Raw genomic sequence first — 18,297 nt, 5'->3', positions numbered from 1 at the left:
CATCATTCTATTGAATTTCTATCTCTAGACTCAAGGATATATTACTAACCAAATCTAATGACCTCCTGTTCACCTTCATCCTATCTTATCTCAGTGCATTATTTGAAACTTATCCTTCAACATTCTAATCTCACCTTACTTCTTTCTCACTACGATTGTCTACTTCTCTGACCACTCCTTGTAACTCTATTACTGGCTTTTCTTCCCTGACCTAGCTCCAAAATCTTGGCCATCTTCCCTTAGGCCTCATGATTCCTTCCTCTATTTTGTTTGCTTCCTGATGTTTTTCTTCTCCCCCTCCAATCTTCATCTCCAGACATTTTGTTCAAGCACCGGACTCCAACCACAAACAAGTGCTGAAAACATCCAAGTCTACAGTATTTTTCTCTGTTTCTGTCCTCCCTAAGTTCCAGCCCAGTACAGCCATCTAACTATGATTCTATACTATTGTCATGAAAGCACTTATCAGTCACAAACTGAACTTAGTAGCTCTCCCATACAGTCTGTTATTCCTCCTATATTATCCATCATGATTAGAAGCATCACTAATCACACTATCTAGTTTCTCAAGTCAGGTGCATCAAAATCATCCTCCACTCCACCTCTCCATACTCACTTCCCTTATAAAACTGGTTAACAAGTTGTGTTCAGTTCTGTTTCAAAATTCTCTCCTTAACTGGTATCTAGTTCCCGCCACAGTTCAAGCCCTAATCGTGTTTTACCTGCACGACTAAAGCAGGATCTTAACAGGTTTCCCTGTCTTCATTTTCTCCCTCCTCTAATCCTTTGGCCAAACAAATGATTTACTTTTAGTTCTACAAAAGTGTTTACAAGCAGAAATGGAAGGATGGTAGCATATAGAGACAAGTGATCACAAGCTGGAGTCCATGTTTAAAATGTTATATAGGAGGAATAAAAAAGGTAGAGTAAAAGAAGTTTTGAGGCTAGAAGAAGAGAAGGCAAAGGAGTACGCAGGTCAGCTATAAAACTGTCAGTGAGGGTGGACAGCGGCAGAAAGGAAGAGGTTGATGGAGACAAGTCAGGGATCGAAAGATCCTAGACACTCTGCTCCTCTTGTTCTATACCCTCTCCCTAGGTTATTTTAGCCACTGCTCTGAACCTAACTTCTCAATACTCCATCTCCAGTCCTGATGTCTCTCCTAAGCTCTAGACTCATACATCCAGCTGTCTGTGGGGTATCTCTACTGGGATGCTCCACAGGTATCTCAATATCAATGCATCTAAAGGTGAACTCACCCCAGTTTCTCCTTCAATCTCCATATAAGTATATAGTATCACTATCTACTTAGTTCCCTATAGCAGAAAACTGGGACTTACCCTACTCATTCTCTTACCCCTGACCCTGACATCCCTATGAATCCTACCTACCGAAAAGCTCATTAAAAGTGCCTCTCCATCCCAAATTCGACTGCCTTAGATTGTATTTTGAATTATTGTGGCATTTCCCCTAATGAGTCTCCCTGACTCCAGTATCTCCCCTCCTTCCTCACCATTTCAATTTCTACATTATGTTTTGAATGCTCTTTCTACAGAAGTCACTCTGGAACAAGTGAAAACATGAACCCTTCCAACTGAGGGCTGATAAATAAAATACACAAATTGAAATGGAAAGAAGACACAAGATAACAGTTTAAAAGAGAGTTAAAACAGTGGGATTTATACCTCTGGTATTTAACCACTTCCTTAGGTAATACTTTAATGCCTGATTTATTATTATCGGACATAAGACTCTTAAAGAATAAATGTTGTCTTTTTCTTATTTATTTATTTAGGGGGCAATTAGGTTTATTTATTTAAATGGAGGTACTGAGGATTGAACCCAGGGCCTCATGCATGCTAAGTGTGCACTCTACCACTGAGCTATACCCTCCCCCCCATGTTGTCTTTTACAATGTAGTTCATAGAATAGAATATAATGCTCATATATCAAATAAGGAATGTCTGCTTTTTCAGACAGAAATATAAATTAAAACCTACAATAATGTATCTCCGCATGGCTAGTGCTTTGGGCACGGAAATGATGGGAGAGAAGAGAATGTAGAAAGTTAAATTAGAAAGGTGGTCTAGGATGAGACTCTTAATGTCAGCCCAAATAATGTGTCACAAGAAGCCATCAAATATTTTTAAGCTTGAGAGTTAACATGATCATAAGAAAGATGAGGAAGAGATTAGAAATTAGAAAGAGAGTAAAGTCAGAGTGATGACTTAAAAAGCGACATGGGCATTCCCTAAACGGGAAGGGATGTCAAAGAAGTTCCTGAGGTAGCAGCAACAAGACTTGGCAATTGCTTCAATTGTTATTAAAGAGAGGTGGTGTTGATGATTTTGAGGTTTCTATACTGAACAACACAGGGATACAGGAGGAGAAACTTTGGTGGGTGGGGGAGGCTGAGTTATGAATATTTGGATTTGGGATGTCTTTGGGACACATAGGAAATATGAATCTAGATCAGGACTTGGCAAACTACAGACCAAATCCTGCCAGCTGCCTGTTATCGTAAACAAAGTTTTGTTGGAACATAGGCACTTCTTCAAATATTACTTATATCCGCTTTTGTGCTACAACTAGTTGCCTACAAAGTCTTAATTACTCTCTGGCCCTTTAAAGAATAAGTTTACTGACCATGTATCAGAATTGAGCAGTGTCTAAAACAGGAGCTACAGAATCTTCCTGGAGGGAAGGGGGCGCCAGAAGCCACTGAGACGTTGGGGCTGTTTCAGTTCTAGAATATTCCATGTATAGGAGAGGCGCGCCCCCTGGGTGGGACAAACCATTACTGCGGGGGTGGGGAGGGATTTTTTTGTATTTGATTACAAGCGCTTCGCTTTCTTGGTTCTAAGTCTTTTCTTACCGCTACTGTTCCCTCCCGCCTTCAAAGGCTTTCAACAGTGTAGCGGGTTCCCTTATGTCGAGGGGAGGGGGGAGTGTCCCTCGTGTACCCTTCCCACCCCTAATGTTTCTGGAAGTTGGTACAGTCCCAAGGGAAAAGCCTGGAAGGGTCGGCGGGAGGCTCTCTTTCGTCAGAGCCGTCTGAGTGAAAGAGGTCCCCTCTCTCTGGGCGTGGTAGACGGGCGTGTTTGTGCTGCATCCCCCCTGACAGGTTGGTAAGGCCTGGTGGGAGGTGTCCGGGGCGGGCAAGCCAGTCAGGGGTTCTTGTTCTTTACAAAACTATGAAGCGGGAAGGGGAGAGGAAGCAGAGATGAGAAGATTGGGGGGTGGACAACTGGCTGATTCCTCTCCGCAGGGCCAGCCAAGCCCCAAAGGCCCTCAGCCATCATGGCCTTGAAACCCGAGGACCTCAGTGGTGGGTTCCAGCATGGCAAGGTGGTGGCCTTCATCAACGAGAAGATGGCCAGGCACGCAAAAGGCCCTGAGTTCTACCTCGAGAATACGTCCCTGTCCTGGGAGGAGGTGGAGGCCAAGCTCAATGCCATCCTGGAGGACACTGAGGTGTCCAGCGAGGCCAAAGAGGCCTGTGCCTGGGGCAGCCTGGCCCTGGGCATGCGCTTTGCCCACAGGCAGAACCAGTTAAATGAGTGCAGGGTGCAGTGCCTGCATGACTTCACAAGACTGCAAAAGTCAGCCGCGCAGGCCTTGGCCTCAGACCTGAAGTTGCTCACGGCGCAGCGGGAGGTGGAGCGTAAGGAGGCGGCCGCCCAGCTGCGGCTGGCCCAGGCCAGCCTGGCAGAGATGCGGAAAGAAAGGGACCTGCTGAGGTGGAAGCTCTTCCAGACAGTAAGATTATCCCGATTTGGTCCCACCCCCCTGCCCCTGCCCCCACCCCCTGCCCCCAACCCCCTACCCCTGCCCCCACCCCGCCTTCAGAACATGTCTCAACTCTGCCCACCTCCTTCCAGGAGCTGGGGCCTCTGCGGGAGCGGGTCGCAGAGGGGCCAGGCCTGGCCACTGCTACTGGGGCTGGCACAGGAGCAGGTGAGGTGGAAGAGAAGGCGGAAGCCACAGCTACTAGTGCTTCTGCTTCTGGCGCCACAGGAGGAGGAGGAGGAGGAAGACAGGAGGATGAGGAGGATACAGACGATGCAGAGGCAATGGAGAAACTGGGTGAAGACCTTATGCAGCTCCTCGGAGCTGCGGACCAGAAAAGTTACACCTCTAGCAGGCAGAGGGAGGGAAATCTAAGGTCACTGGAAACACCCATGGTTTATTTATCTGGGGCAAAAAAGTCTAGGTCCACAGTCTCACAGGAACTGCTTCCTGTCCAGCTGCCTGCCTCATTCACATATTCATACTCATGCCCCTTATCCCCCTTTCCAGACACACCCATACCATCTCCACCTACAACATCCCCACTAGCAGAAACATTCACAGCAGGAGCTCTACCTCAGACCTCTCCCCACTGGGGACCCTCTGATGTTAGCTTGTGGGCTAATATGGGGGCCCTGGGAATAGACCCTCGAGAACCCCAAAGAGACAGGAGAGACTCTGATCCCTATCCGCAGAGGAGACAACCAGTGTTTCGCAGGCCAGGAGATTGGGACTGCCCTTGGTGTAAAGCTGTGAATTTTTCACGGAGGGAAACTTGCTTCCGCTGTGGGAGGGGTATCTGGCTGCAGAGCCCTCAGTGAACTCAGAAATGTGAAACAGAAAATAAATATATTCCCAGTGGGAACTCAACTTTCAGAGGGAGGGGGGAAAAGTGGGAGAGGGGGCTCGGGGGGAGGGGAAGGGTGGGAGAATGGGGCTAGGGGAGTGGGTGGGAGGTGTGGTGGGTGTAGACTGACCAAGAAAGACATGTTTTGATGACCGCCTTTGTGTTCCAGAGCACTAGCATTTGACACCCTAGAACTGCTGCAGCTTCTGTTTGTATGTGTCTCTTCCCAACCCTGGTATCTGGTGGACCTGGGCAGCCATGTATATAACACCCCACCTTTCTCCCAACTAGACAGTAGATGATTGGAGCAGGAATGGACATCTGATCCATCCTGAGCCAAACAGACTCTCACACTAGGGTCTGAACAGAGAGGCAGATTCCATAGCCAGGATGGTGTTGGGTAGTGAAGCAGTGGGTCTTTTGGAGTCTGGATCAAGGGCAGAGCCATGGACACCGAGATCTGGCCCTGGCTGTGCAGGAGCAAAACCGTGTGCTTTACAGAGGCCAAGTGTCTTAGAGGATGACAGTGTGAGCCCCAGGGAGCAGACAGGAACATAGAAGCAGAGAGGAATTGATCCTGTGACCCCAGCGACTGACTGTGTGGTGGCAGACTACTTTTCCACTTCCTGCAATTATGCTGAGTGCAAATCTACTTTACACAGACCCCGTTTTCTTTAAGCTAACTTAAGTGGGTTCTTGTTCTGGGCAACCAGATTATTCCCAAGCAGGAAATGGCACCAGAAGAGCTGTTGTAAACCACAGACCATCAAATAAAATGTTGGAACTGGCTGAAAAGGTGCATCAGGGAGTGATGGGTAGTGGGGATTCCTGCATCCCAAGAGTCTGCAGGAATGAAATAGACTGGAAGCTCGTTCATGTTCTGAGCAGTGATATGAGAAACCATCAAAGCAGGTCCGGGGTTAACCCCGGGTTTACAACACGGCAGAAATTTGCCACCCCTAAGGGAATCCCTCCAGGCTGCGTACAGAGGATGTCAGCACCAGCTGGAAGCGAGGACTGTTGTGGCTTCTCAGCCCCATGAAAGAGAATCCTCCCTAGTCCCCAGTGGGCAGAACTGGGGACAATCAGATCTGAACAGGGAACTCATGCCACTGCCAAGGAGGTGAGTCGGCAACTGACAGTGCCTGGAGGGTCTGCTGGTCTAGACCACTGACCAAAGGATGGTGCCATCCTGAGAGTTTCTCTCCCCCAGCCCATCACCAGGATAGTAGTCGGAGGGGAATCTGACTACAAAACTCCTAACGAATTCAGATATGAAGAATAGAACATACTCCAATGGGAAATCAGTTTCCAGAGGGAGGGGACGCAAGGGGGAGGGGGAGGATGGTCTGCATCTCCCTCCTCTGATGACTATAAGCTGCGCTGGAGGGAGCTAAATGTATGGTTTAGCCTACAGGAGGAAGGATGGTGAGGACTCACACCTGGACCAGACTGAGACACAACCGGAGGAGCCCTGATTGACTGGGGACTGTGAACCTAGAGACAAGCTTTCATGGCCCTCGAACATTTCTGTAGTAGCGGGATGTGACTCTGGGTTGTCTCCTGTGGGAGCTGATACGGATAATCGTTATCAGAATTTGGGTGCAGATCCCTAGCTGGTTATTAAAGGCCTGCACTTGTGAGAAATGTTCTTAGGACTGTTTCCATCCCTGTCGGGTAGGATTTCACAGCTTCAGCACTCCTGACAGTTGGGGCCAGATATCTCATTGCAGGGGGCTTTCCTGTGAATTGTACGATGTTTGGTAGAATCCCTGGTCTCTACTCACTAGGTACCAGTAGCATACCCCACCCCACCCCACCCCACCCCACCAAGAAAACTGTGACAACCAAAAATGTCTCCACATGTTGCCCTATGTCCACTAGAGGGCAAAATTGGCCTTGGTTGGGAACCACGGAGGCAATGAGGTACTTAGGAGCAGTCAGAACCGGGGAGAGCTCCAAGTGTTCAGCAGTGCCTAGGGCTGCAGTAGAGGGGAGCCTAAGACGGGAGGTGTCTGGCGGTCACTTCTGATCTTTGAGTGGATCTAAGGATGAGGGGAAGCCTGACCGCAAGGACTGTGGTGTGAGCGGAAGTGAGGAAGTGTAGTCATTGAGGGGGGCTCTTCTCCAAGGACCTTTGACTGTGAAAGGAAGGAGTGAGGTAGGACACAGGGTTAAGAGAGGGCCCTTTTGAATATGGAAGAAACTTGGGCCATGGGGAAGGAGATAGCAGCAGAAAGCTTAAAAACACAAGAAATATGTAAAAGAATTAAATAGAACTGGCACACTGTACTGGAGGCGTGTCTACTGTACTGTTCAATGGAAAGAATATGACGGCCAATTGTGTTTTCTGTGTAACAAAATCCCTCCCCAAATTATTCTGTAAGTGTGTGTATGTACGATATGTAGATATATAGATTCATTTTGCGTTCTATTACGGATTTATGTAAGCACAGAAATGTTCTGGAAAAAAACTTTTTTTTTTCCAGAAAAATAGAATAGGGTAGGGGCAGTAAGATAGAAAGCTTTTACTTTATATACTTAAGTGTTAAGAAAATAAAATAATCAAATGTTCACAAGTATACAAAAAATAAAAGGAAATAAATTTACTGGCTTGGGTAGGTTTGGAAAGGCCACCTCTTCCTTTGGGACTGGAGGAGAGGAGAGCAGACACTGATCTGTGTCCCAAGAGGGTAGGAAACTAAGGGGCCTGCCTGGATGTCCCTTAGACAAGGCACCCAAGAGTGAGTAAGGATGGAAGGTCTAGGTGGGGGTAGAGGTTTCTGGACAATGGCATATTTAGGAATAACTTCCATGCATGGGGAGTGGGAGAGGGGAAAGAAAAGATAATTTAATTGTACAGAGGGCCCAACTGGGCCTAACTGAAAGAAACCAAAGGGCCCTGCAGTGGGAGGCTGAGGGGAAGCACTTGAAAAGGAAGGTGAGCAGTTCCAGGAGGGGCACCGGACACAACACTCTGTATTACAAATTGTTTTCATAGCTTATTTTTTTCAGGAAAAGATTCAGTCAGTTTGTCTGGATTTGGGTTTTATGTTTAGTAAGATTAAGAGAAGATGTTGACATTTTCATGATTGTATCTATTACATCCAACTTAAAGTTTATTTTCCCCTCTGTCCAAAGGAAAGGATTTAATCAACTAAAATTAATTCCACTTGTACCACTAAATATCCTCAACAAATCCAACAGAAAGTGAGCTGACTTAGCCTTGAACCTTGGGCTAGCATGTTTAGTGAGAGGAGCAGCTAAATAGTAAGGCAGCCTTAAAAGAATGATGTTGCTAGAAGAAAGACCCAGCTTTAATGAGCAAGCAAAGGGGGATAGAAATTTCATAGGTGCCAATGTCTTGGTCAAAGTCAGTGATTTTTATCTTTAAAAAATGGTAGAGATCCTCTCTGGGCTTGCTATTTGAGATAATGGCAAGCGATGTAGTGAAAAGAAATGACCAGGGACTGTGTCTCTGTTGACCACTCTCTTTCAAACGGCATGTCTACATACTGGGATGTCAAACTTGGCTACATCTACCTCTGAAATAATGGAAAGTAGGTGTGGGCGGGGGAGGGTATAGCCCAGTGATGAAGCACTTGCTTAGGATGCACAAGGTCCTGGGTTCAATCCCCAGCACCTTCATTAGAATATAAAATTAAAAAAATAGTAAATATAAGATGGCAAATAATTAAAATAATGGCAAGTAAAAAGAAGCCATATTTTATTTAGAAACCTCAATGCCTTTTCATCTTATGTCATGTGAGGTCAAAGTCAAAAGTTTGCCAGAGTGCTTATACAACGTTACCTAGTAGGAAACTTCCCTAAATGCCTTAAAAAAATCATAATTTTCTGTGACTTTGCACCATGCTTTAAAATACTGGTGTTCTCAGTATCAGTCTTTGACCATCATCTTATAATAATTTCCTTCTTGGTATTTATTTCTGCTTCTATTGGTAAACCTTAACATACTCAAAAAGAAAAAGGTTCATGTGACCAAATTAAAAATCCCCAGATCCTAGTGACCTGAGGGTTACAGCCAGTAAGTCAGCAACCCACATGTATGGAAAACCTGCTCTATGTGTATATGAACTGTGAGAGAGGGTAGTTCAGGGGTAAATTTTAGATGCAGTTAAAAAGGAAGAGAGGAGAGGAGAGAGGGAGGGAGAGAGAAAGGGACAAAAGGAGGAGAGGGTGAGCAAGAGCGCGCATGTGCAGAGAGAGAGCAGGCTACATAGACATAGGGGTAGAGAGAGAGAGATCTTGCCTGAGAGTAAAAGAGATGAATGTAAATATGAAATCTGGCCAAACCACTCTCCCTTATTGGGAGTCAGAGGAAGGCGTTGGGAGGGAGTAGGGTAATGGGACTGAAAAACAAAAAATGCATATGGCATCTCTCTCCCCAAATAAGGGTATGTTGCCTTAATACTGAAGAGTATGATCGGGTCTGGAAATGAGCATGTGTAGAGTAGTGTTAACCTGGGTCTTGTTTTAATGAGATCAAGGCCCTGGAGTGGAACTACACATCACCATCCTACTTAGCTTTTCTCCACTTCATAGCCACAGATAGAACCTTCACCAGCTGTCTTGCCAAGGTGGACCACGCCTCACAGTAGTGAGAGAGTAGGGATGGCACAGTATGAACTCATCTCCATCCCTGAGAAAACTTGTTGGAGTGCACGCTGTGATGGAAAATGCTGAGCAGCATCTCCTTTGTTAATAATGGTAGAGTCATATAAGGGAATTTACCCCTTGTAAATACACATTTTCTCCATAGAAACATCACCTGCTAGAAAATGAGTGTTATTACCTGACTGCATGTTAAGATGCTCATTAGGTGTGTCCTTAAGGTTATTTTCAAAGAACTGGTCATGTCTTAAAGTCTCATATTCCAAAAATATATCTGAAACCTCCATTGAGCAAGGGTTAGTTATTGTCATGTTCATATTCAGAAAAAAGGCCTTGATAAAGCCAGGTTCCAGCCACACTGACCTCTCGTTTTTCTGTGCACAGAGTATATGTTTTTTTTTTTTACTGCCTCCTTGCTTGTAAACACTGCTTCATCTGCCTGGGAAGGCCTCTACTATTGCCACCTGTTTAGATCCTCAAGAACCATCTCAAATACCATGATTCTATAAGTCAAAAGCTATTTGTCCTAACTCTCTACTATGATTCTATCTCTGTCTTATAACACTTTTCACTTTCTCTCACATGTGATAGAATAAAAGACAATAAATTAGTGTTAACAGTTTTCCCCTTCTTGCTGCCTTCCAAAGATAATCCTTTTTTTTTTGGCTGCGTGGGTCTCTTCAAATCCAGCAAGTTCTATGGAGAATCTTGGTGTGCCAGATCAGTTCCTGGGCTTTGACGTTGCAGAATAGGTATAATGGGCAGAAAGAGCTGAGAAATTGCAAGGAGCAATTCTAGTCTAATTGAATTATATTAGGGGAACCAGAGCTTCTTGCAAGAAAAAAAAAGTGATAGAAAGTGAAAAAGGACAAAACGGGAACAAACTTGCAAGCACTTCATTCCAGGCTGTTTTTTAGTTGGGCATGAGAATAAGGAGTGATAACAGAGGTCTCTGGGCAGCTGTTTTATGTAAGAAATATTGAGCATGAAAGTAATGGAAAAAGATAATTTCAAATGTTGCAGGGGTGGGGGTTACAAATTGGATCCTCCTTGATGTTTGTTGAAGGACTACAGTAAATACTTAAAAATTTAAACTTTTAAAATTATGTTTAGTTGCTGGCCTGTTCCCTAGGATGCAATTCTATGCGGAGCCTCACGGGATCCTCTTTTATTTGAGTTATACTTGTTTGAGTGTAATTTGTACATATGTCCTAACTTCCCTTTAAATCTGTTAGAAGGCAGGAGCCCTGTCATTTGATTTTGCCTTTTTTTGGTACATTTTATAGAGTAGGTGCTCAATAAATATTTGTTCAGTGAAAAATAGAAACCTGAGACCTGAAATGTTATCAGCTGGAAAATATCCCTTTTATTAAAAATAAACAAAATAAAACTTAAGTTAGGAAGGAGTGGACTCCCAATTTTCTACTTTTATGAAATATTCCACCTTTAGGGTGACTAGAGGGAAGCAGTTACATGCAATGAGTTCTTGAAAATCCAAACCATGCATTTATACATCTGATTATATTCATTCTAGCCCTCTGTCATATACCGACATATATGCATCTCTAATAGATTCATCGTGAATCTTACATCTTAGAGGTTTGGGAGTCAGAGTAAACAGGTAAAAAGAAAGAGCCGGTTAAGGACAAACCTCCAACAAGATTCCTCCCTCTCTTCTCTTGGTAGGAAACAACTTTTAAGCACTTCTGTGTAATATCTGGAAACTGATATATGATCCCAAAGGGTTTCAAACTTCATATGCAAGTAGTCTGGTTTTATCCCTGGAAATCCCTGCTTTAACCTGATCCTCACTTATCATGAATTTAGAACCTCTATTTCACTGCCTTCTGTCGTCCATCTTCAATCAATAGAATTCTATCCTCATCTCCAGATAATACTGTACACTGTGGAAACTGAAAACACACAGAATCACAGAACTTTATACAGGCAGGAACTAACCATATCTCATTTGTTGTGATACACAGACATAGGTACCTACAAAGAATAGTAAAAATAGGTAATAAACGAATGGACAGTAGAGAAAATTGATTATGTACATGAACTAAACAGACCTGGGTCCATGTCTCAGCTCCAATCTTTACTAGCCGTGTATCACTGAGCAGTTCTTTAACCTTTATGAGTATCAGTTTTATCTTCTTTAATAACATGACCTACCTCATAGGGTTATTGAAGATTATCACAAGGTTTGCTATATAATGAGGGCTAAAAAAAAATCATAGCTAGTAGCAATAGTGGTAGTGGTAATAAAAGCAGAAATAAGGGATACTGTGTTGAGTGCTTACTCTGTGTCAGCGTAGGTGCTGAGTGCTTGCCAGCACTCCCTGAGGTAGATGCCTGCTCCTCTCCAGGTCTTCTCTTTCTCAGTTAATAGCACCATGATTCACTCAATTATTTAAGTCCAGAACATAGGAATCATACTTTATTCAGCTCTTTCTCTCATTTTTCACATCCAGTGCCTCAGTATGTCCTGGCACTCATCCTTCAATACATATCTAGAATGCATTCACTTCTTCCCATCTCCAAGCCACCACCCCAGTCCAAGCTTACCATCACATACCTGCTCAACTCATGCTCTTGCTTCCCAACTTGGTCTCCTTGTTTGTCTCCCTACAATCTCTTCTAACCAGGGCAGCCAGAGTCATCTTTTTAAAATGAAAATTTGATCATGTTACTCCCCAGCTTCAAACAAACAAACAAAAACAGACAAAATACAGCACTCTCCATTTGCCTCTGATTACTAATAAAAATCAATTTCTTATCCTGGCCCACAATATGCAACAGGATCTGGCCTCTGTCTGCCTCTAGAGCCTCAGTCAATGCCATTTTCACCAGCTCACTATACTCCATCTAGACTAGCCTTCTTTAGCTTCCTTGAATATAAAAGTCTGTTCTGTTTCAGGACCTTTGCACGTGCTATTCACTCTGACTGGAACACTGATCCTGCAGACCTTCCTGAGGCTGGTTCCTTCCTCTCATGCATGTATCAGCTTATAAGTTCCTTTCTCTGGGAGGCCCTTCTTGACCACTCAACCAAAAATAGCTTTCCAGTTACTCCCAAAACGTGACCCTTTTTTTCTTCTCACCATACACATTACTCAACATAGTCTTGTGAATTTACTTGTTATTTGTCTGTTTCCCCTACTCTAGAAGGTACGTTCCAGGAGAGTAGGAACTTTAATCTGTGTTGTTCAATGCTATACACCAAACACCTAAAACAAGTGTTCAAAATACCTTAAACTGAATAAACAACTTATCTTCATTTTCCAGGTAAGAAAAGCAAGGCACAGTTCACACAGCCGTAACGTGCAGTCACTCCCTAGGTTAATGCTGGAGTCAGAACCTCGTAGTTCAGAGTTTGCAAGCTGTGATTCTACTGGTTGAAAGTAAGTAGGGACTTTGGGGGGGGAAGCCAGAAAATGTGAAAAATTGAGAAATTTCACATAAATATTTCAAGTTCTTCTTCAAAAGATCAGAACTGGCAATACTTGGGCCTGTATTCCTATATGGTAACAATAATTTGGATCTGTCAGGCAGCTACCTGACTTAAACTGAAAAACAGTTCATTTATACATTCAATAATTCTTTACTTAGCATCTGCTATGTGCCATACACAGTTCTAGGCCCTTGAGATGTATCAGTGAGATAAATAAATAACTACCCCTGTCCTTATAGAGCTTACATTCTAGCATGGGGAGATAGACAATTAAAAAATATGATAAGTATATAAATTATATATATTATATACAATAATAGGTTATAATCACCATGGAAACAGAAAAATTAGAGGAAGGTAAGCAGTATTAGTACAGGAGATAGAGACTGACTGAAAGAGAATCTTAAAGATTATGAATAAGGTAGTCAAAGAAGAGTCACTGGTAAGATTAGAATAGAGGAGGTTGCACAACTGAAGGAAATAAGGGAGTTGGCCATGTGAATATAGGAGAGGGAAGCATTCCGGACAAAGGGAACAGCCAGTGCAAAGATCCTAAGGCTGGAGTATACCTGTCATGTTTCAGAAACAGCAAGGAAATCAGAGTGGCTGGAGCAGAGTGAGCACAGGAGAGACAAATGGAAAAGCAGTAGTAAGTTAGAGTGGTGCCAGCGACTAGGTCACCTAGGGCCTTGGAATCCCCTGTAAGGACTTAGCTTTTATTCCAAATGAAATGGGAAGCCATCAGAAGGTCCTGAGCAGAACACAGACCTATATGATTTATGTTTTAAAAAGAGCACTCTGACTACTATGTTAAGAATAGCCTGAAGGGAGACATGTGGGAAAGCAGAAAATCCAATTAGGAGTTTATTGTAACAGTAGAGGTAAGAGATCGGGGCTTAGAACAGCAGTGGTGTGGAAGGCACAAACTGTGCCCCCAAAGTTCAGTGGGGTTAACATCCTATGGAAGAACCCTTGACCAATGGGAGATGGGAGCTGAGAGAGAAATTATTCTCTATTTCTCCTTCTGGATCAAACATGTTCAAATATCCTTCCTTCTCCCCTGCCTCACTTCCTTTTTCATTCACTCCTGTTTCCCTGGGATTATATTCCAAAATACACATTAGCTTTTGCCTGATGGTTTATTTTCTAGGAACCCATGATAAAATAGAAGGAAGATCAGGAGTTCGGTTTTGGATATACTGACTTTGACACAAGTAGAGATGCTGATAAGTCAGTAGGATAAAAAAGTCTGTGTTTGAGGAGAGAGATCTAGGCTGGAAGGTATACGTGTTGTAGTTCCCAGTGTACAGATGGTATAAAAAACTATAAGACTGTATAAACAGATCACGGAGGGAAGGAGAGTGGCGAGAGATGAATAATACTAAGGACCAAGCCCCAAGGCCTTCTGACATTAAGAGGTGAGGAGGAATATGAGGAGTCAGCAAAGGAACTTTGGAAAGGGTAACCAGTGCAGTAGGAGGAAAACTAGGAAAGTGTGATTCTCTGAAACTCAGTTAAAGAAAGTAGGGGTGATCACCTGTGCCAAATGTGCTGACCATGTAAAAGGATGAGTGAACACTGACCTGACTATTGGATTTAGTACTGTCGCAGTCATTGGAGACTTTGGTAAGAGCAGGTCTGGTGGAGTGGTGAAGGTAAAATTCTGACTGAAATGGATTTAAAAGAGAATTAGCAGAGAGGAGCTCAAGACTGTGAGTGCAGACAACAGCTTCTCTGAATTTTGATACAAATGGAAGCAAGAAAATGGTGGCAATGGCTGGCAGGGCAAGTGGAGTTAAAGGTATAGATATTGACCCATGTGCACGCTGATGGACATGTTTCAGCAGAAATAGGAGAGAAATGGGAGAACTGCTCAGGTGATATCCTTGAATAGGCAAATTGGGATAGGATCTACTGTACAAGTGAAGTGATTGACCTTACATAGGAGCAAGGCTAGTTGATCAGTGGTAACAAAATTGAAGGTAGAATATGTAGGCACAGATGCCAGCAAGGGAGTAGAAGTTCTCTCCTAATTGCCTCAATTCTTTTACAACACAGTGAGAAATAAGGGGAGGATATGTTGGAAGCTGAAGGAGAGAAGATACGAAATAGTCATCTAGGAGGACAGGAGACTGAACGGTCCAAGAAGACATAAGTCATGATGATGAATTTAAAGTAAGACCAGTCAATGCTGTTATGTTTTCCTACAGTAAAAAGTTCAGCTGCAAGGATACATGTACAAGCATAGATGGAGAGTTGGGTTTAAACAGTGTTGTGATTTTCACAAGTGAGCAAGATGAAGGGGGAAAGGGTTCTAGGGAATCAAGAGGGTATATATATAGGAGTGATTAAACTGATTGATCATCGAATTTAAAGTATGCGAGGTAAGAAGAGTGCAATGGATAGTGAAAAAAACTGTGGGATCAATGAGCTACAGCTCTGGGTGGGGTAAATAGAGTATCAGAACTGTGGTATAGAGTGAGCGAGAGGTGGTGGCAAGAGTAGAATACATGACAATTATATAACAAGAGTGGATTGCTACAGCCTTGAGCCTTCCAAAATGTTTCAGATTGCCTGCCACAATCATTGTATTACCTTCTTGGGACACTGAAAAGACCAAATTTGCAACTCCTGGAGTAGGCTGAAACCTTGATATGAGCAAAATAACCATAAAACGGAAAATCACTGAACTTTGCGTAATGATACAAGGGATGGAAATTCATACACACACACACACACACACACACACACACACACACACACACACACACACACACACACCAGTGTCAACTAGCTCATCAATGATTATTTGAAATCAATTCTTACTTTCTTTTTTTTTTTTTCCAAACTGCAAATTGCCCCAAGTTTTATTTGTAGTCCATACAAAAGGGGGAAAAATATAAGGTTTTCTAACACCACCTATTTGGGGAGATGGGGAAGTGGGACTGTGCTGCTCAGCATCAGCGAGAACATCAGGGGTCTGTAGGGATTTGGACATACTCCAACTGACTGTCCCAACAGGAACTCAGTCTCAACACAGTCTACAGAGGGACAAAGTCTGGGCCCCCTGGACTGCTGGCACAGCTTGGCGCATAGGAAATGGTTAGGCTAACTCTTTGCTGGCCTCCCTCACATCTAAAAAGAAAAAGGCGCCACCAACCTCAGCTGCAGGTTGCTTCCCCATCCAGACGACCTAAATATCGCGCATAAAAATAAAAGGGAGCCAGGAAAAAAATAAAAACATAAAAGAAATTCCCATCTTGGGGAGATGGGAGGCCGGGGAGAGGGGAAGCGCAGATCTAAAGCCAGTAGCAAGATTTGCTACTGAGGCGAAGGAATAAAGTAGATTACTGCAGAACATTCAAAAAGATCGTTTCCTGGGGAAGGCCCACATGGTAGAGGGGATGAAAAATCGCAAACAGGGTAAGTATGGGCCAGCGGTTATAACCTGGGTCTGCACCCTACCCCACCTCACCTCGACTTCCCTCCCTGTGATGCCCCATCCCAGGATGGCCCTACAAGTGGCGCTAGTCGCCAGAGTGCATCTGACCTGTCCGCAGGTAATCATTATAGGAGCCCGAACACCGTGCGTAATCGGAATGGGCATCGGGCAGGTGACGGTAATCCAGCGAGGACTTTGTCGACGAGCTGCAGAACGAAAGCCGCAACTCTGACAAACGGCAGTAATCAGAGAGCTCGGCTAAACGCCGGTCAGAACCATACCCTTGGCTGAGAGTTCCACATCAATGCGCTTGCCCTTCACTTCTTTGCCATCGCAGCTGCGTGATGGCGGCTTTGGCATCTGCTTTGTTCTCCTTGTGAACAAACGCGTAGTCTTTCACCAAGTCACACTCGATGAGGCGGCCGCGGCGCTTGAAGAGGCTGTGCAAGTCCTGGCTCGTGCACACAGCCCACACATTGCCCACGAATATCTTGCAAGTGTTACGAGGCCGTAGGCGCGACATCTCCACCATGAATGAGCGCCGCAGCTCGTGGCCGTGCAAGGCCTCGACGGCGCGCGGCACGCCCCGCGCTGTCGCGCATGCGCACCAAGGCGAACTGTTTCACAATGGCGCAGCCCACGACCGTGCAGCACGGCGCTAAGAGCGCTGCCAGCTCCTCCGGAGTCGTATCCGCCCCATCGACGTTTCCCATGCAAATCTTCATTTTGCTGCCTCAGTCGCCTTCCTGGCGAGCCGAGACCTCTCCTCCAGCAACAGGTGAGACGTCCGACCGGCTGGCGGTCCTCCCCAGGAAATTCAATTCTTATTTTCTAATTATCAAATATAACCCATTAAAAAACCAGGTAATCCTGCTTACAAAGCAGGTAAACCTTGCTAACTAACTAAACTGTAAATATCTGTTTCCCTCCAATGAACATACTGAAGGGACTTCAAGTTATATAGGTATTGTACAATAGAATGGTTCTATTTCAGAGTATTACATAGCTAATGCATAACGGTATAGTTATACTTCTAAACATTAGAGCATATCTAATTCGCTAGTAATGAAATGAAGATTAATTACAATTGTCACTACTTTGCTATTTATGTATAATTTTATAAACAGGTAGATTATCAAATTGTGGAGGTTGAAAAATACTACTTTCAGGTTATGTATGTGTTTCTGCATAATTGCTACAAAAAATAAGTAAATCAGGGACTTCCACTTATAAACCACAATAGGAGGAAAAAATAACTAATTGTGTTATACTTTCACCTACACAGGCCACAGAAGGCACTGCTGCTGTCTCCAGAGCCTGCTGCACAATTTTGATATTTTCTGAGGTCAATTAATTCTGTAAGATTCAGGCTCTCATTTTTCCTACAAGAAACTATCTACTCTCCTAGAAATTGCTACTTGGGCAACCAACTTGTTGACACTTAACTTTTCAAGGATCAATACTTAAGTTGGCATTGAATTATGAGAAACGTTGAGGGTCCTTGAAAATCTCTTGGTTACCATAATGGGGAGTAGGAGAGGCGGGTGGGAAATGATAAAAGTTGTTTCTTAGTCTCTTAGGTAGACTAGAACAATTACTTTTCTTTCTAACACCATAAGTTTCCTTTCAATATGGCATAAAGCAAGTCCCATGGTATATGCTCAATGAATGTTTGTTGACTGAAATACAAACTTGTTTAATATTTGCTACATAGGCACTTTTAGGTCAAGATCACTTATGGGCCATTAAAATCAGGCAGAATTACTGTATACTTATATTTTTTTCTTTTTTGTTATGGAACATTTCAAACATATTCAAAATAAAAACAATACAATGAACCCTCATGTATTCATTGTACAGATTCAAAAAATAGCAACATACATTTCTTGTTTCAAATATCTCCAACCCCCCTCAATTTTTCTGGAGATTCTGTTTTACTCAAGTAATAATCACACAAATGTGAGGAAAAGCAAGGCAAACATCATGTTATGCCTCCGAGCTGTATAAATGCACTAAGGAACCCTTTAAAAAGAGTTTGTGAGGCATTCAGATTTTGAGAACCTTATTTATTTCAATGATTACTAAAGACCAAAAATAGATTATGTTCCCATTTAAGAAGAGGGCTCCTGATTCTG

The 18,297-nt window shown here is 43.7% G+C and overlaps 2 protein-coding genes and 1 pseudogene across 2 annotated transcripts in view; 1 reads left to right on the top strand and 2 right to left on the bottom strand.

Annotated features, from left to right (window-relative positions):
- IL1RAPL2 (interleukin 1 receptor accessory protein like 2) overlaps positions 1–18,297 on the bottom strand; it is a 1,161,988-nt gene that overhangs the window by 408,380 nt on the left and 735,311 nt on the right. The gene's annotated exons all lie outside the window — the stretch shown is intronic.
- TEX13A (testis expressed 13A) lies at positions 3,275–16,394 on the top strand. Its single transcript, XM_064482858.1, has 3 exons — positions 3,275–3,757; positions 3,880–4,068; positions 16,281–16,394. The coding sequence occupies exons 1-3, from the start codon at positions 3,299–3,301 to the stop codon at positions 16,392–16,394; spliced, it is 762 nt and encodes a 253-aa protein (XP_064338928.1). The 5' UTR covers positions 3,275–3,298.
- LOC105089024 (RNA-binding protein 14-like) lies at positions 16,421–16,887 on the bottom strand (annotated as a pseudogene).

The sequence above is a fragment of the Camelus dromedarius genome, chromosome X (genome assembly GCF_036321535.1).
Source record: "Camelus dromedarius isolate mCamDro1 chromosome X, mCamDro1.pat, whole genome shotgun sequence".
Taxonomy (NCBI): Eukaryota; Metazoa; Chordata; class Mammalia; order Artiodactyla; family Camelidae; genus Camelus; species Camelus dromedarius.
The sequence above is the reverse complement of the archived record's forward strand: the minus strand, read 5'-3'. Positions and strand labels throughout refer to the sequence as shown.